This window comes from Neocloeon triangulifer, unplaced genomic scaffold (assembly GCF_031216515.1).
Source record: "Neocloeon triangulifer isolate White Clay Creek 2 clone unplaced genomic scaffold, ASM3121651v1 ptg000012l, whole genome shotgun sequence".
In the NCBI taxonomy this organism is placed as follows: Eukaryota; Metazoa; Arthropoda; class Insecta; order Ephemeroptera; family Baetidae; genus Neocloeon; species Neocloeon triangulifer.
Genome location: NW_026775554.1, coordinates 5,580,397 through 5,599,461, shown reverse-complemented (window position 1 = coordinate 5,599,461; position 19,065 = coordinate 5,580,397). Strand labels below are relative to the sequence as shown.

At 35.8% G+C, this 19,065-nt stretch overlaps 3 protein-coding genes across 7 annotated transcripts; 1 reads left to right on the top strand and 2 right to left on the bottom strand.

Annotated features, from left to right (window-relative positions):
* Window positions 1–36: 36 nt before the first annotated feature.
* LOC132197781 (uncharacterized) lies at window positions 37–5,674 on the bottom strand. 2 transcript variants are annotated; one of them, XM_059621318.1, is made up of 9 exons: window positions 5,200–5,674; window positions 3,619–3,714; window positions 3,109–3,430; window positions 1,422–1,586; window positions 1,133–1,318; window positions 828–1,066; window positions 587–773; window positions 396–521; window positions 37–220 (listed from the first exon to the last, which is right to left on the bottom strand). In XM_059621318.1, the coding sequence occupies exons 3-9, from the start codon at window positions 3,419–3,421 to the stop codon at window positions 39–41; spliced, it is 1,398 nt and encodes a 465-aa protein (XP_059477301.1). In that variant the 5' UTR covers window positions 3,422–3,430; window positions 3,619–3,714; window positions 5,200–5,674; the 3' UTR covers window positions 37–38. The 2 variants fall into 2 exon arrangements, with proteins under 2 accessions (XP_059477301.1, XP_059477300.1); XM_059621317.1 differs by having other exon boundaries at window positions 1,133–1,321; window positions 5,200–5,644.
* Window positions 5,675–7,147: 1,473 nt separating this feature from the next.
* On the bottom strand, window positions 7,148–11,586 carry LOC132197782 (uncharacterized). Its single transcript, XM_059621319.1, has 8 exons — window positions 11,261–11,586; window positions 9,388–10,881; window positions 9,065–9,294; window positions 8,820–8,900; window positions 8,632–8,757; window positions 8,297–8,570; window positions 7,572–7,890; window positions 7,148–7,519 (listed from the first exon to the last, which is right to left on the bottom strand). The coding sequence occupies exons 2-8, from the start codon at window positions 9,483–9,485 to the stop codon at window positions 7,310–7,312; spliced, it is 1,338 nt and encodes a 445-aa protein (XP_059477302.1). The 5' UTR covers window positions 9,486–10,881; window positions 11,261–11,586; the 3' UTR covers window positions 7,148–7,309.
* Window positions 11,587–14,171: 2,585 nt separating this feature from the next.
* On the top strand, window positions 14,172–19,065 carry LOC132197783 (flightin). Of its 4 annotated transcripts, none has more exons than XM_059621324.1 (3): window positions 14,172–14,332; window positions 16,786–17,242; window positions 18,680–19,065. In XM_059621324.1, exons 2-3 carry the CDS (start codon window positions 16,791–16,793, stop codon window positions 18,711–18,713), a joined length of 486 nt encoding a protein of 161 aa, XP_059477307.1. In that variant the 5' UTR covers window positions 14,172–14,332; window positions 16,786–16,790; the 3' UTR covers window positions 18,714–19,065. The 4 variants fall into 4 exon arrangements, with proteins under 4 accessions (XP_059477307.1, XP_059477303.1, XP_059477304.1 ...); XM_059621320.1 differs by having other exon boundaries at window positions 16,786–17,310; XM_059621321.1 differs by having other exon boundaries at window positions 14,186–14,332; window positions 16,789–17,310.

Genomic DNA, 19,065 nt, shown 5'->3' with positions numbered 1-19,065 from the left:
CTCCACTTTCCTGCACTTCGCAGTACGTCTTCGTCCAGTCATTCTGGATCGCTGTCGGGTAGGAAGCTGTTGTTCAGTAGCTCTTCCAGGCCTTGCTCAGGAGGCGGCAGCGCAGTCTTGTCTTGTTGCAGAGCAGTCGTGTCTGGTTGAAGTTCGTGAAGTTCATCGTCTGTCTCTTCCTCGTCGAGTTCTTCGTCATTCACTGCTTCTGGCTCTGGAGCTAAAAAATTATATCGTTTATATCAGATTAAACTAACAAAAAAAATGTGTTCATTAGGCTACTTATATACTGAGGAGAACCAAATGATTAATTAAAATTTAAAATCTTAAATCCTACAAAAACTCATAAATAAAAGTTTGATGAAAAAGATCAAAAACCTAAATAATTTAATTACCTTCATCCTCTTTGTCAGACTTCTTTCTCTTCTTTCTCTGCCCTAACTGAGAAATGCATGAGCTGATGGCCTTGTTAATACCAACCAACTTGATCTTCTTATCATTGCAACCTTGAACTACAGCACCTGAAAAAAAAGCATTTACATATATCGCGGTTTTGGTTTCAAATTTATTAAATATATAGGCATACCTCGGAGAGCGTGGTAGACTTCATGAACAATAAGAATTTCTTTCTTACATCCCTTGTTTTTTGAGCAGTTTTTTGGATACTTGAGGACCAACTTATCTTGGAGACCTTCACCAATGATTTGATTTACAATAGCAGATACAATTGTGGATAGTTTGTCTCCCAACTCTTCTTCTAGAAGATAGTCGATCTAAAAATAAAAAATATTTGTTACGCATTTATAATCACATGATAAAGTATTTACCAATCTCTTTTTGGAATCAGCGTCTCCTTTCAGGGTGGCTGACAAGGTCTCCAGTTCTTTCACACTATTCAAGGGTAGCTTCCACTCGTTCCTGTCCTCCCGCAGAACAAATTTTCGTGAGGCTGTTTCACTGGCCAGCTTTTTCAGCTTGTGGTAGGTTTTTTCAGATGTTTTAGAGATCTCTTTTACTACTACCACTAAAGCTGAGAGCTCTTTGGTGAGGACATCAATCTTAGCAGCTGATAACAGAGAACAAAAAATAATAAAAAAAATGTCAAATGATTTTCCAGAGAATGAAAACCTACACAATACTCGTTCCCTTTCTTTGCTTTCAGATAATTTGAGCATGACATCTTGTAGAGAAGCATTGGTGGTCTCGAAATCAGCAATTCTTCTTAAATTCAACCTCTGTTGCTCCGCATGACCTCCTCCATCTTCATGTTGAACTCTGATTTGTGACGAAGGGGTAGCTTCTGGAGCAGAATTTTCTGCTGCTAAAAAAAACCAAAGTAAAAAATTATTAGGTTATTAAATTAACTGAAGACCAAGCAAACACTAATTATAAATCACAGTAATTATATTAAGAGATTGTACCTTTCTTTTTTTTGTTAGTTGGTTCGCCGAAGGTATCTCGTTGTTCTCTAACCTTTTCAGTTGGACGCCGGAACCTAGTTGAGTGTTCCTCTGTATCAGTGGTTTCAATGGGCTTATCCTTGTTGACCTTGTCCTTGATTTTTGATACTGCACTTATTCTTGTACCTAGAACAGATGATTTTAAATAATTAAATAATTCATGGAACACTGACAGTATAATTGGATTTTGTTGATGTTACAATGCATGAGAAATGCATTTATATCTAAATTTGTACTTCTATTTAATAATTGAAAACTTTTCATTATGCATCAAAAATGTGCATTTCAAGTGAAGTGACTTGCAGGTTGACAAAATCTATTCAGCTTCTATTAAGATTACAGAATTTTAAGATGGCAGAAATAGAAAAAAATCAACCGTTTTGGACTGAAAATGGGACATTTTACGAATATATTTTAATGTTAAATGCAAAAGTGATGTAGCAATTTTCCATCAATTCTCAGGATGAGAAAAATTTTAATGTTATCGATTTTGAAAAACAAATCAAGGGTAACATGAGTACAGACATGATTATCAGCTCCCTCTCGATGCGCAAATAAACGTCAACACAAGACAAATGCATGCTCGTTCTTGAACAGTTGACTGCAGTTTTCAATGAAATAATCATTATTATGAAAACTTGAACTTAAAAAGACTAATATCAGTACAATCGTGTTACATGCAGGCATATTGAACTGAATCTCATATAATTGAATATTATTACTATAAGCATACTGTAAGTACTCTAATATTAACACCATGAGTGGGTTAAAATACTAGCAGACATGGCGTCACTCCAGCGTTCTCACTCCGCTCCACAGAAGCTTTTTTGACATTTTGACATATTTAGTGCGGAGGGAAAATTGACAAAAAATCGCTTCCAAAAAAAGTTTAAATAATGATTAAAAAGTCAATTTGGTGCAATTGCTGTAAATGAAATAAGATTAAAAGAAATCCGATATTATTTAGTTTTTTACCTTCATTTTTATAAAGAGGTTGTGGGAGCGGAGCAAAATGTTTTTTCAAGAGAGAGCAAAGGAGCGCGTTATATCTGATTAACAGGTCACATTTGAGATATATTTCACATGCAAGACACAATCTGATGGCGAACCAGATCACATTAAATATATTGTTTTTCCCCCAAATCATAATCATGAGCATAGATAGAGTTCTCCATTAATAAGAATTAGCAGATTCAGAGGAAACTACCAAAAGTATTATTTTAATTTCCGACGATATTTTTCAGTGCCATTAGGTCTCTCCCTTTTAATTTTTCTTTGCGTTCCTTCTCTCCGTTTCTCCATTTTCCTTCTACCTTGATCATGCTGGCTCATTGGGTAATGGAGACGGAGAGGTGAAACTGACACAAAATTAGACACTATAAGTTATAACTGTTCCTTAAAAAAAAAAGACCGTCAAAAAGTAAGATTTCTCACAGGGGTTTCTCTAAGCTTGCAAATAATAAGGCACACGAAAGTCCAATATGGGCATAATTGAGCTGAGAAGGTAGATGGAGCACTTAATTACACCAATTAGCAACACACGTAAAAGGCAATGTTAAAAGAAGCAACAATAAAATTAATTTTTGGCAGTTCCCTCTTTCAATTTGGCAATATAGATAAAAGCCGATAAATATTTAATAAGAGTTACTAGCGAAGCCGACGACCTTGAAGTTCTTGAGAGTGATGAAGGGGACGTTCTTTTCAGCAAACAAACAGGTCTCCGATGCTTGAGCCTCCTCCTTAAATTTGGCTAGTGGGAAATCCCTCCTGACCAGTTTTGAATCTGGAAACGAAGCCTCCAGAGACTCGGCTTCATTCTCGGGCAGTTTCACCCATTTCATGGGCAGGTCTAGGTAGTCAGCCTTGTAAAAGCCATGTTCTTCTATGTCAGCATCAAACTGGATTACAACCCATGCCCGTCCATTGGCAATATTCAAAATCTTTCTTGAAAGTTCAGTCATCTTAACAGCCTGCATAGGGCCAATAATTTTTATTAGCAAGCCTAAATAAGAATGTATGGCTTAAAATTAACTATAACTCGTTTTACTATGATTACAAAAAGCACATAATTATCACAATCCGCAATAAAATTAGACAACAATAAATGTTAGAAAAATAAAAAATAAACTATTATACAATGAATTTTTTACTAATTTACCGTAAAAATAGGTGTCAGGGGCTCGGCTAAGAATCACGCTGCAAGTTTAAAAGTCCAGCAACTCAGCAGTCCAGCCAAGATCGATTTCAGATTCTCCTTTAATGATCAAAAACATGTATATATTAAAAAAAAATTAATTTATACAAACTACTTTTATCCCTTGTCGGACGTGAAACCCATCGAGACCGGTCAAGACCACTGGTATCGGTGGGACTCGACCGGTCTCGGAATTTTTGTAACTTTATCATCATAGGGCCACATTGGTCTCCGTGAGTGTCGACTGCTCTCAGTCGGTCTCGGTGTGTCTCATGAGCCGGTCTTGGTCGGTCTCAGTGCTTTTTTGTAATTAAGAAATAATTTCTTTTGAGCAAAATTTTACTTTCATTAATTATCAGTCAAGTTATTACACAATTATTTTAATTTAAGTTTCAGTTTGATGTTTATTTAATGTGAAATTATTAAATTTGTCTTTACATTCATAAATTTTATTAAAACCTTTTTTAATTTTTAATTCCACTGTATTCAATTGAATTAAAAAATTTATACGTTTGATTTTTATTTATTTTTTATTAACTTACATTTGCGTAGATAGATATAATTTAATTTTGGTTCATGAAACATTCACAGTTAGTCAAAATGATTCAAAAATAAAGAGTAATAATAATATAAGTAAAGTAATTGAAAATAAAGTAAAGAAAATCAGAGAGTCAATCATTCCATGATTTCTTAGTAAATACTGACTGATAAATAATGAATAGAAGAGTCGCCGAAATTATAAGGCCTCTTAATTGACATAGTCAAATCAAGTCTTTTCAACAATAGGAAATATTTTATCAATAATTGGAAAATTTAACCACCATTGTTGCAAAGACTTAATTTGACTACGTCAATAAAGGAGTCTTTAATCAATTTCATATAAAAACTACACATCAAAGAGGGAAAATTAATTTTGAATAAGTGTGAATGTTTAGTGAACCAAATTAAATTATGTTATTAAAGTTAATCAAATTATAAGTGGAATTAAAAGTTTAAAAAGTTTCATAAAATAAACATTACTATATGAAACTTTTTAATTAAAATAGAAGTGTGTATTACCTTGACTTGATAATTAAGTTTTTAAACTTATATAAATGTTTTTAAAAAGAAATTATTTCTTAAATAAAGAAAAGCACCGAGACCGGCTCATGAGACCCACCGAGAAACCACGGAGACCGATTTGGAACATAAACCTTCTATGATGATAATAATAGCTCCAAAATTTCCGAGACCATTCGAGACCCACCGATTTCAATGGTCTCGGCTGGTATCTACGCAAGAAAAAAATGCAGAACGAGCCTTTTGTGCGCATATTTGGAGCGCGCATCGGCTCATTCAATTCCGTCCCACATGCATCCCCCAGTCCAAAATGAATTGGATGGGAGACCGAATTGAATGAGAGCTGATCAAGAGCTCAATGTGAAAAGTCCCAAAATGGTGTCGAAACTTTGCGGAACCGAGGTTTTTTTCAGAATAAGATTTTGAGACTTCGTTCTCGCGCCCATTCTAAAAATCCTTAACAATAAATTAGTTTGATTTTCTTACCAGTCGCAAGCCTTATTGGTTGGCACTTTACATGCGTCGAGATCTCTCCGCACAAAAAATTAAGCAGACCCGAACACGTGTTCACTCGATGGGCTCACACGCAAAAAATCCATGTGCGGCCAGGGCAGACGACACACACTTCTCCGACTGTTCACCGCAATTTCTCTCACTTCTCGAGGAAAAATTCAATTTGTGGAGCGTGACGACGCTTTTCGCTGTTACTAGGTCGAAAGGAAATCGAGGTTTAAATCAAAAAGCAGGGAGCAGGGCCAGAGGCGTGTGTACCAGCGTGTCAGTCAACTGCGTCCGAAGAAAACGTGGGTAATGGCGGCTCAGCGGAAGCGGAAGCACTGCGGCGACATCTCTTGTCGAATACTGCCCCCGCCACCATGCTCGAGCATGCGCAATTTGCGATTAAGAACAATGATACTAATTAACACCAATTAATTAATCATCAATTGATAATTAATTAATATAATTAAAGTCATCAATTGATTATGCAACAATTATTCAATAATGAAAAAAAATTAGTATGTTTGGATAAAAAACTTGTTGACCTCATTAATTATATATTAATTATACATTAATTTTTAGACATTAATGAGTGTGAATTAAATATAAATTAATGATCTCATTTTCGAAATTATATTTTGCTAAGTGGGAAGGTGCCCACGATAATTATAAGTTAATTTTCATTCAAACCTGAAGTACATGGTGCATCTCAATTTTGCTTCAATTTTGGGGAGCAACGCTCTTCCTATTTATTTTTTATTTTTTATATATAAAATTTTATCTGCTTTATTCGAAGACTAAAATATGAAATATTTTCAGGTGGCCAAAAGAAAACTTCTGAACCCGAGCCCTGCATATGTTCTCCAGTGGCAGCATTGCGTATGCAGATGATCGTCGACTGTGCTTTGGCAAGAAGACTGAATTTTTGACTGGTGATTGCTTCGGACAGTACATAAAGCAAATTTTTTAACAAACCCTCTTGTGTTTGGAGCTTGACATAATTAAAGTTACTAAATTATTTGCAAATTAAAAAGCAATAACAATAAGCTGTTTACAAGCATGAAGTGTATAATAAACAATAACTAATATTAAAATTTCACAGATCTAAGCTGAATAATTTATGTGCTATATCCCTCTTTACAAATATTAATAATATTTGGTATAATTGGCATAATTTTAAGAATTTTAACGCATTGAAATTTTACATTTTTATAAATAAAATTAGAAGTTCAGTTCCTAAGATCATTTATTCGGCATCCAACAAAACTTCATCCAACTCATCCAAGTTATGCATTCTAGACAGCAAATTTCTGCCTTTCTCCTCAACAGTCATTGCCGGAACTTTGCTGATGTTTTGGGGAATGGGTTTTTCATACAATAGTTGCTTCACAGATTTTTCATCATAGTAGAAGGATTCGGGACAGATGACGGCTTCCAGTATGCTCTCTTGTAGTTTTCGTCGCCATGAGTCATCCCTTGTTTTGTACCTTTTCCTTAGGGTTCGATGACCAGTTCTCTTCACAAAGATGTCTTCAAGGGCAATAACTTCTGTTGGGTGCCTGATTTTGAAGTTCTGCTCCAGGCAAGCAAGGGCCCTCCGACAACTCATGCCACGATGGCCAAATGAGCAATACTTCTGATGATACTTCATGCTCTGGTTATTGAGCCTCTCGACAACACCAGTGTGAACAAATTTCGCCGCCAGCTTGATGTCTGAGCAAAATTTTTTGTCCGTCACCAATTTCTCGATAGCCTTCAGTTCCTTCACATGTTTTGCAGGAATTAGCCACTTTTTCTTCCTGCTGGCATCTGCTGAAATGGGGGGATGACGACAAGCTGTAAATTTCTCTCCCTCGAATTCGTGCTGGTTCTGTATGTGGTGCAAAAATGAGGTGAACTCTTCAACCAAGAGATCACCATCGCCGCCAGCATTTCTACAGCTTGCCCAGAAATGATTGACTAAAGACGTTTTCCACTCGATGAGAGCTTTCAATCGACATGTTGTAGTGAAGATTTTCATTAGGCCCTTTCCAAGGTGCCAGACCTAATTGATCAGGAGAATAGATTATGGAACCAATGAATATATTAGGAATTGTTTTTAAACACTTGCATCAAAATACTGGGCAATAACCCCTTTGAAAGGAGGCTTCTGCAACATAGCTCGTATCCCAGAATGTCTGTCAGTACAAATTCCATCTAGGAGATCATGAGGAAACGTTTCGATAATTCTCTCGAGCAGATACTTGCAGGCTTCCTTTTCAAGCTCTCCAGACACTTGCCCTTTTTGGAAAACAACAAAGTCAACGACCTGTAAGAGAAACTTTCTATAATATTGAAAATTAAATTTCATATTATTGTACTTGTTCTGTTGCTGAATCCATTATTATATAAGACACATATTTCGCCGAAAATCCCGGAGAGTCGTACTGACCGTCGCCCAATAGAATTATCTCCCTGTTGTTGTCGATTAGTTCTGTCACAACCCTCTTTTGCTCGACCATCCACGTCATTTCCACCACAGGGTGGACAGTCTGGTTCAAGTGCCTAAAATATGTGCTTCTGTGGACACATGACAAATCGAGCGCTGTGCAGAAACGTCGGTGGGCCTCAAAATTGATTCCGCTCAGAAAAACTGCTGATGAGACAGCGACGTTCAAAACCGGCTGCAACTCAACCATCCTTTGAAAGAAAAAATGTAAATAATTTTTGGGTAGCAACAAATGTAAAATTTATTTCTTTTCTTTCATATATACATAGAAATATATATATAGGAGCTACACCAAACATAAATCCAAAAAGAAACCCACATAATTGAGCTTTTTATAATATTAATATTACAACAGTATATAAATATGGATAAACATTAATTTTTAACAAATTTATTTAACAACTTGAAAATATTAACAAAATTTAAAAAAATATATATTCAATAAATTTGAAGCAATACAAATAAGATATATATTATTAACAAATATAAAAAAATACAAAAAATAATGATCAGAAAGGTGAGTCTGTGCATTGTGCAAGATTCAATAAATATCAGTGCAGAACACTAAGGACAAGACACAAGTAATTTTTTGCTTACTTCTGATTCTTCCATTCTATAGAATGTCCCTCTAAGCAGATTGCAGTGACAGTAATCAAAGTTCCAACTTCAACTAACTTTCGATCCTCAACCGGGGCCCCACATCGTTGACAAAATTTGAATAACTCAAGCAAACTGTCCTTTTCAACATAGAAAACAGAGGAATTAGCGCTTGAGTGTGTTTCTTCTTCCTCAGCTTCATCAAATTCAGAATCCGACGATGATTCCAGATGCAAAGCAGCTTCCGGAGGCATAAAAGTTTCATCATCTGTGTCTATTTTTTTAGAAATTTTATTATTGTAATTTTCTAAAATGAAATTCAATCTGCTTTTTACCATCGTTGTAATAATCCGCCTGAGAGGTTTCCTCGTCAGAAGATGATATTTCAGAAGAAGTGTGCTGGTCGGGCAAATTTTCCGTGTCATTGACACTTTCAGCGCATAGCCTGACGGATGGAGGTTCTATAGTGTAAAAACAGAACATATACAACTATCCATAGTAAATATTTGAAGATAATAATTACCATAATAGCTAGACAGGCCTCTTTTTCTCCGAGTAGAAGAAGAGCAGGCTGCTTCAGTTGGGTTGCCATGATTTTCGGAGTCTAGAAAAAAGTATTATTTATATGTTATATTATTTTATGTCCAGGAAAATAATTTATATTATAAGGTTGCACAGGCTCATTTGCATAAGAGTTCTAAATTTGCAAGGGGCATAAATGCACTTCACTCTTGGGCATTTGAAAACCATGATAATAATTATATTTACCTGTCTGAGTAGCAATAGTCTCCTTTCTCTTCGGAAGATTTACGGAGGGAACTGCATTTTCATGTAGCTGTCGTTTCGAATTTTTGAACAAATCAGGCAGCAGTTTCCTCCTCAAATCAGGGCCCACATCAAATGCATTGGAATCAAAATGGTCCGAGCAGAGGAATGTGTGAACGTTTTCATCATAATCGGCTTCAGTTACTTGCAGAATGACAAGCCACTTCCTGTGTCTGTTTAAAAGTATTTTAAAGTTATTCATATTTTACAAATTATATAAGAAAATTTTTGTCCTTGAAAAATTTATCTATATTATTTGCACTTACTGCTCAGGGTTTTCATCTTTGTTGGGGAACTTATGAAGGCTCCGACCATTCTTCTTGCAACTTCTCTTATTGCATACATAACAACTATATTTTCCCATTACAATTGCACCTGTACATTTCAAAATTTCATTTGAAAACTGAAGTGTAAAATATGTGCAGTAGCAAGCACAAACAAAAAGAGGCCTGACACGCCTCGTGTTTTCTATTTGACCTCTATTCTCTACAGGGCACAGGCGCGCAAAAGCACCATTCTAAAAATTCCAAATATATCATGTGACTACAAAAATAAATTCCAATATCGTTGACAGGGAAACCCACCAGTAGTTGTTGAATAAAAACTCCACTCACAAAAATTGTAAAAAGCGCTCAACAATTCAAGTCTCTTGAAAAGGTTTGATTCATCACTTAGTAATTTTTCTAATTAATAATTAAATTTTATAAAGATGGATGGGCCCAGTTATGAATCGGACTCAAATTCCGAGGGAGACATGCCATCTCAGTTGGACTTCTCCTTAGATTTTGATCCTGTGTACACTGACGAAGAGCTGCAGAAAATTCTGGAAGAAGAAGCTCAGGCTGAGGAGGAAAGGCTTCGTTTGCAGAATCGAGTTGGAAATACACATTGGTGTACTTGCGGAAGCTGCATGGCCATGGCCACTGGGGCCGAATCGCTCTGCTGCAGAGAGATTTCGCTTGTAATGGATAAGAACATTGGAAGTGGATGCATTACAGAAGCAGATGACTTCAACAATGCTGTACTTAGCTTGAATATGATAAAACTTCATAGACATTTTTACGTGTCTAAGATAAAAGATAAGAATGAGAGAGCTCAGTGGCTTGTCGATGACAACAATAATTACCGATTGTTCGGTTACAGGGTTTATATTTTGTGGCTGAATAATTATGAAAAATTAGGTCACAAGGTGAGGAAAGTGATACCTTCCTGTGTTGTTCACTGTATAAGATCAAAGTGGCCATCTGTTGATGGACAGTACACTGGTTTTAGAGAAGCCGACAATGATTAAATGATTGAAAGTTGTATGATCTTCAATTTATTGTACAAATAAATTACTACTGCAACTGAACTTCTAATTTTATTTATAAAAATGTAAAATTTCAATGCGTTAAAATTCTTAAAATTATGCCAATTATACCAAATATTATTAATATTCGTAAAGAAGGATTGAGCACATAAATTATTCAGCTTAGATCTGTGAAATTTTAATATTAGTTATTGTTTATTATACACTTCATGCTTGTAAACAGCTTATTGTTATTGCTTTTTAATTTGCAAATAATTTAGTAACTTTAATTATGTCAAGCTCCAAACACAAGAGGGTTTGTTAAAAAATTTGCTTTATGTACTGTCCGAAGCAATCACCAGTCAAAAATTCAGTCTTCTTGCCAAAGCACAGTCGACGATCATCTGCATACGCAATGCTGCCACTGGAGAACATATGCAGGGCTCGGGTTCAGAAGTTTTCTTTTGGCCACCTGAAAATATTTCATATTTTAGTCTTCGAATAAAGCAGATAAAATTTTATATATAAAAAATAAAAAATAAATAGGAAGAGCGTTGCTCCCCAAAATTGAAGCAAAATTGAGATGCACCATGTACTTCAGGTTTGAATGAAAATTAACTTATAATTATCGTGGGCACCTTTCACCAAGAATTAAAATAAATAAATAATAATGTAATGGTTTTCTATGAACATACTGAATAATTTAGAAAGATTTCCAACGCATTTTAATTCGGCTAATGTCGTGCTTGACGTGTCAGATTTTAGTGGTTTACGTTTGAGCAACTTGTGCGTGCAAAATATAGAGGCACATCATGCGAAAAACACAACAACTCCTTGCGAAACGTACATACTTTTCCATCTCGTCGCTCGCGCGGAAGACTTGGCATAATACTCGGACACGACAAACTCGGCAGACGTGATGCTTTGCCGACTGACAAAATGACGTTCGGCTTCGTCGGCCGATGAATAACGGTGCTTCGTTCGCTTCAATTGGCTAAATAAAGTCGGCAGGCGACGCACTCTCGCCTTTCGGCTTGCCTCAAAACAAAACAAAGCATGGTCAAGTGGCCGGCCGTCAACGCCCTCGTGCGCTTGCCAGCAGAACTTTTATGACGTCACAAACGCACTTCACAATTTTCAATTTCAATTTGCTCCGCGGCCGCTCACCGGCGCTAGGGTGGTACCAAATCACGTAACAATACTTTTAGTTTTAATTCGGAAAAAAAATACTCATTATTCCACGCGACGTTTCCTTTAAGGGCATTGAAGTATTAAAAATAAATTGAAAATTTGTGTGAATAACGGCTATAATAATGGTATTTACATTATTCAGCTATTTTGGTTAATTTTGGCACCCAGATTAAATAATTAAATTAAAAATAGCTCTATACTCCAAATTTGTGCTTTTTGAGGGTTGCAGTAAACTGGCAAATTTAGAAAAATAGCTTGCGACATGAAATTCACACTTTTATCATTTATTTTTACTATTAATTTTACAAATCAATTTTTAATAATTTTGAAATTAACCCTTTCTTAAAGAGCCAGACACTGCAGTGTTTGTTCTTTTTGACGTTAATTAATGCCAATTTCCCTGCACTAGAAGAAGAATCGAGTTTCTTTTTGGCAAACAACTAGCGCATTGTGTTTTGCTCAACACGTGAATTGTTTGTGCGGTTTGATTTATTTCACTGCAGCTTTGCCATGACCGCTTAATTAAAACGATATTAATTAACCGACCTAATTGTCTTTCTCTCATTTTTTTTGTTTAACTCATGATTTTCATTTTATAATTTCAATTAAAACTTTTCGGCAAACTTTTGCAACATCTATTTAAAATTTTGCGATTTCGGCACAGCAATTCAATTGATCTTTTTTACCGTTTGCTAATAAGACATCGGAATCGTCCTTGGAGGTGACGTTATTTTTAAACTTAGAGTAAAATGTTTACACGCAGCTAGTGGATTAGAATAAAATACACTTCTATTCCACCTCTCGGTGTGTCTGGTGCTTGTGTGGGTCGCGAGCCAAAAATTTCTCAATTGCGATTAATTTCACGTGGCGCGGCCCGCGAGGTGGAAAAATATGAAGTGCCACAACAAAGTGCTTGAGAGAGAAAACGAATCGCCGCCGCGAAAGATTAATTAATTTGAGAAAAGAAAGACGAGTTTATTCCAAGAGGGATATCATTCTTCCCTCGATATATTCTTTGCTAATTGGAACGGCGTGACGAGGGGAGATTCTAAATATTCCCAATGCGTCTTCATATTTCTGGCACCTTAGTTTAAAAATAGGCACGAAACGTGCAAAAATTCGCCGGTGGCCACATTTAAAATAGCCCTCGCAAGATTTATGTGTGACACCTTTGAGCGTGAGGTCAATTTTTTATAAGCACAGGGAGGATTAGCAAAAAATGAAATATAGTAGGTGGACTGTTTCAAATGGGGTAACTAATCTTACAAATGCTTCAAAAAAATTTAAGCGAAATTAGATGTTCATGAGGTTACTCATGATTTTTAAATATTTTCCAAAATTTTGAATCTAAATAAAAAACTATCATGCAAGCAGGTGATTAAAAGTTTCTTAGCGTTTAAATTTGAGTTAATAATCTTTTTGAAAGGTTTTATTTTTATTTTTTATAGATCTAAAATTACAACTTTAAAAAAATTTCTTTACTTGTGACACAATTTAAAAAAAGGAATAATAAGATAACTATATTAAAAGATAATCAACAAAAATTTATGAATTGAAAATCATAAGTTTCTTGTAATTTTATAAATTGAATTTAATTCAGCAGTGATTTTGATTTAAAAAATGATCAAGTATAATACCTTGTTTGAAAGGATTCTTTTAAAATTTCAACTGTTTTATGCAAGTATATTGTTTGTATATTCTACTTACATTATTTAGTTTCTACTCCATGAAATACGTCCTGTTGGCATCAAGAATAAAAAAATCACTGATTGAATGCTTTGTACGTAGAGAACTGGTAGAGAAGAACGTTCGAGGCGAGCCTGAAAGAAATAATTATATAATATTTATTTACGTTTAAAATTAAACGGCAAGGGTGTTGTTCAAAATGAAAGCTCGTTTAATGAAGTGCGGAATTTTGTTTACATAACTTTGAAGTATTTTTAACTGTTTTAAATTTTTAGAAGGTTCCAGATTAAAAAGCAATGGAATGAAAAAGTTCGTATCACAAAAATGAATTATGTTTGTGGAATTTTAGCTTGGCAATTGATTGATGAATTAAATGTGTGTGCTTTTCTTCTAGTGAATAGCTTCGCAAAATATCTTTTTAGGGTCATGCATTTAAAGAGCTGTAAATTACAAACTGAAAGTATAAATTAACTTAACTAATAAAAACAGGGAATTTTAAAATTTATGAAATTTTGCTAATGATATTAAATTTGATTACAATTAAAGCAATTTTAGTTCAATGAACTTCAAGAAAAATTTTTTTACAATTTTATTCAGCAGTTTCTAATTACTTGAATGAATTGTTTATTTTCAAATTGAAAAAAAGATCTCTAACTCTCTAACTGTGTAACTTTGTGTCTCCACCGCAGTAACGGAGAGTGAAAATCGCAGCGTTCTCCTCTGCGCGAGATGAAAATTGGCTCTTGAAACAATTAGGGTGACCTTTGGAGCATTGTGGGGTAAGCGGATCCTGGTTGCGCCAGAGCAGCAAAAAAAAAAAAAAAATCGGGTGTCATTGCTTGGTGCGGCGAGCAATTGTCCCAGAATGCGCGACACAAAGGGCTGATTTGCGTGCGAGCGAGGGTACTCATTGTTGCGAGAGAGCCAGCTAAAGGGCCGGGAAGAAGAACACAAAGGGGTGGTGGGGAACAAAGGAGCGGGTGGACCTCGGCCGCGCACCGACACATCAGTCGAGCACCTTCCACCGTCGCGAGTCCACACACCAGGTGAGCACCGCCGCGCCGTCGCTGCATGACGTCACCCGCTGCACCCCAGTGCATCCCCCGGCGGCGGACTGGGGGCTGCCCAGGGCTGCCCGCCCGCCCGCCTCCGGGGGCGGCACCGCCTCCAAAACTAACCCAGTTGGATTTTAACAAAAGGTCGTAGAAATTGTTTTTATTCATATCAAAAACGAAAATTAATAATTTTAGTGATTATTTTGAGAATAATGCAGAATATTTCAGATTTAAATTAGTACTAGGGTATAAATTTAATTCAAGTTTAATTAAAATAAAAGCCGACGGTGTGAGTCGGTCCGAAAATAAACGTCTCTCGTTTTAAATCGATGATTCAGACAGACGTTCTAATCTCGAATCAAAGCTCACATGATACTCCTTACTTACGTCAATTGTATGTATTTTTAATTCCCGCTGATTAAATTTTACGAGGCGTGTAATTAGGCAGGTCTCTAGTTAGTGGCTTAGAGAGAGAAAAATTATACGGCCTCAAAGAACGTTAATTTTATCTTTCAGAAAAAGAAAGGCCTTTGATGAAAGAAAACCGCGTCACGTTAAAAAACAATAAGTTTCCTTTTAAAAATAAATAAATTCTACAAATCTCCTTTTTTCTGTTTGTTTTCCTCCACTTAGTGTGTCGGGCAATTTTTAGCCCTTTTCTCTCTCGCAGATGTGCCGGGGAGATCCACAAGTGGCTCTTATAAAATCCATTTCTTTCTGCCGCCGTTTTACGACCGGCTCTCTCACTCTCGAGAGACGAAATTCAGATAAACCGCCGTCGGTCCAGATGCTCGGGGTCATTATTTTTTTTCGGTAAGCGCGAGAGAGAGAAAGAGAGTGAGACGGTGGCTGGGTCGGTCGGTCGGCGAATTTTCGATTGCGTCAGAGGGGTCCTTCTTCTTTCTCCGTCGGTCGAAACGGAAAGAATGCCGTATTGGCCGGGGCTCGCGCCGATGGGGTATAATTAGTCACCGTCCATGTCCGCCACTAATACACCCAGAGCCCCAGTCCGACACCAAAAACGAACCAGCCGATATCTCTGTGTGTGCGTCCGCAAAAAAATATCAAAGTTTAATACTCTCGATTTCAATCCAATTTTTCAGCAAGTCATGAAAAATAAATTGCAATTTTTTTTTGTTCGCAAAAAAGAAATTCCCGTTGGCAGCGGATCAAGTTTCACCGCGTGTCAACAGACGAAATTTTATTTGAGTACTCGCGCGCATACTTAGCTCTCTTTGCTGTGCTAATTAGCCGCGAGAGTCGCAGCCTTTGCAACGCTGATTGCCGCATTAAATCAAGAAGTGCGAAATAATGCCTCTTTCATTAGCGTCTTGGCACCAAAAATAAGCTGACGTCTTTGTTGTACTCACAATTAGGTGTACCTCCAACCATTTTCAATTTTTCGTTTATCAAAAATTAGCCCTTAAAAATTTCATAACTTACTACCCAGACGTCACTCAAATTATAGGAATAACTGCAATTTTCCCCGTAAAGTAACAAATATATAATTTTGCTTATAAACTAAAGAATTTTGTAATTATATTTTTTATTATTACAACACAATTGAATTGAATTTAACATAATATTGGCTAAAGCAGAATTGATCATGGAATGAAATCTGGTATGAACCTGATTATTTATAAACATTATTTTAATAGAAAAATGCATTTTATCCTTTCACTTTCATTATAATAAGGATTATAGAAGATATAATAAAAAAAGAAATAAATTTTGGACTTTGACACTTCGATTGAGAATGAAGCATGAAAAATTTCCAAAGCTCGTAAAATATATATGTTGTTTATTCATAAAATTTACTCAACTTGAAAATGAATAGACTGCAAGATTCTGCTCTTTTCATAAGTTAAAAGTACGATACTAATTATAAACCAAATATTATTTTTTAATGCACAAAATATATAATATTAAATAAACTTCAGATAAATTAAGATCATAATATTTTGAAATTAAATATATAAAAAATAAATTCATAATTTGCTTTTATTTGAACTGATCTCAACATTTTCAACACATTTTATGGAGAAAAAGTTAAAAGTTGAGCCTAATTTAATATTGAATTAAGGATGACAAAATATAAAATCAAACAATTTTCTATTTTCAAACTCGATAGGGCAGTAGAAAAAACTAAATATTGGCCAAATAACTGAATATTTTTTTTTTTATGCTGGAAGGAAAAACTGAAAATTTAATATGGATGTGAAAGTCGTAATCTTTGCGCGATAAGAAAATTTCTGTAAATTGAAAAAATAATCACTAAATACAAAAATTATATTTATAAAAAACAAAATAATTTGGCAAGAGAATAAACGGTCCTTGAGTCTTAAATAATTAAATATTGTTAAAAAAAAGAACTAATCCTAATAATGAACAATAAAACAAAATTTCACCCTGACCACGCAGAAAGTAATCCAAGTTTGCTGCAGAAGCCATGGATGAGGAAGCAGATCCCTGGGGAGACGTCGAAGAGACCCCCGCAGAAGAGGCCCCCGCTGCCCCCGCAGAGGGTGCCGAGGGTGCTCCGGCTCTAGAGGGTGAGGCCGCCGCCGAGGGCGCGGAAGCCGCCCCCGAGGAGGCTCCCCAAGAAACGAGGCGCCGCGACCCCAACAGGCCAATCCTGTGCAAGTACTTCAACAGGAAGCGCAACCTGAACTACTCGTACTTGTACGACTACCGTCACAGCTACTACGACGATGTGATCAAGTACCTGGACAACAGGGGTAAGGGCCAGGCCCTGGACCTGCCCAGGCCGCAGACGTGGGCCGAGCGGGCCCTGCGCACCTACCCCGAGCGCATCCGCTCCATCAAGGACACCACCAAGGACTCCGACCTGCTCCAGACAATCCGTTCCAGCAACCAGGCTTACTACTACCACACACGAGAGTACGTCAACAGACGGCACTCGGGCACCTACCTGTGAGCTGCGCGCCCTCCTCCACTAACACCTGCAGGTAAGAATAACGCACGCACAAAAAGCCTCGTCAACGCGGCTCTGCAGGCGGAGGGGGCGCCTCTCTCTAAGGGTGTCACAGTACAGTGCGATTCTATTTCGTATCAAGCTTTTCTAATCTTTCCTCTGCTTTTTTCTTCTTCTTTTTTGCTATTTTTTCCTGTATCAAGACTAATAACTAGGGAACATTCTGAGCACCAAAAATGTTTATCTCTAAATTGTCGATTGTGCCGGGCCATCAGACTCACTTCCTACAGTATTAAATAATATTTAACACAATTTCTTGACAAAAAAGCAAAATTTTCTGAAATTGTGTGGCAAAATTTCTAGCAGGTCTTAACTAACTGTTGCAGCGGTGTCAAAGTCTGTTTTCTCGTATCTTATTATTTGTTTAAGCCAAAAAAAAATGGCATTTTGTTTTATTCGAATAAATGCGGAGCGTATAAATTGAATCAAAATGGACTTCGACACCAATAATAGTCAAAACTTTTGGCAAAGAAATATGTTCAAATTTTTATAATTAAAAGGTACTTGGAATATTCCTTAGTAATTTCATAAAAAACAAATAATTGACATCGAATTTTCAAAATCTGATTTTTTAACACGCACAAGGTTGGGGGAACACTTTGCATTAAGCAAACAGAACAATTTTACATTTTTATATAAATTTAATATGTATATTTACTTGAAAACTTTTAATAGAAGAACACCAACAAAATACTAAACCAAATCAAATGAAAACTTTTAATTTTTTGAATAATTATTAATTATAATTAGTGTTAAATCTTTTCATTTGTATACGAAATTTTTAAATAATAATTTCTCCGAATTTTTAGTATATTACTTCATTTTTAGATACATATTTATTTGATTTTTTAAATCATTTTAGACCTACTGTTTTATTGTTAGATGTTTTAAGAACGTGTGGTATTTGTGTGACTATAAAAATTTTTTGAATTTGATTTAATCAGAACCCTTTAGTAATTATAAAAATTACTGATGAGTTCACATCTTTCTATTTTGTACCCCGATTAACTTTCAATTATTTGCTGATAATTGAAAAACAAAACAATATTAACTTATCCACTTTATCGACTAATTTATCCGTAGATGATGAAGTTTTTAGTAGTTTGAATTAACTCCCATTTCCATGAAAATCATGAAACATTATTCAAGAGAAAAATGGAAAAAATTTCTAAAGCAATAAAAGTCACGAAAGCGTTTTTTCTATTTTCTCTGATCGTAATAATTTTGGCGCTGTCTCTCAGCGGGCAGTTATCTCAATCTTCAGATTTTTCATCTCTTCCGCGTCTCATTCCGCAATAAAACCAAAATTGCAGAAAATTTAACGCATTGATATCTTATTGCAGGGCCCTTAACCGAAGAGCAACAATGCGTTTCTAAGAGTCTGGAGCGATCGTATCTCCTTCACCACTTTCTATCTCTGTCTTCTTCTCTTCTTCTTCTCTCTTCAAAAGTTGAAATAGATATTGTTAATCATTTCTTGCCCTTCGCCGGTCTTCTTTCTCTTCAGCAAAAATGTACGACAATTTTTTACTCCAATAAATGCGCGCTCTGAGGTATCTCAAAACGAAAAAAGAATATTTATTTTTCTCTGAAACTTGCTCGTTCTTTTTTCTTGTACTGGTTTGTTTAAATATCAACACGCAAGTGTACTCTGTACGTCTCTTGTGTAAAATGAATGATTTAATCTAATAAAATGGATTGGTCACGTAACATCTCAACCATAAGGCTC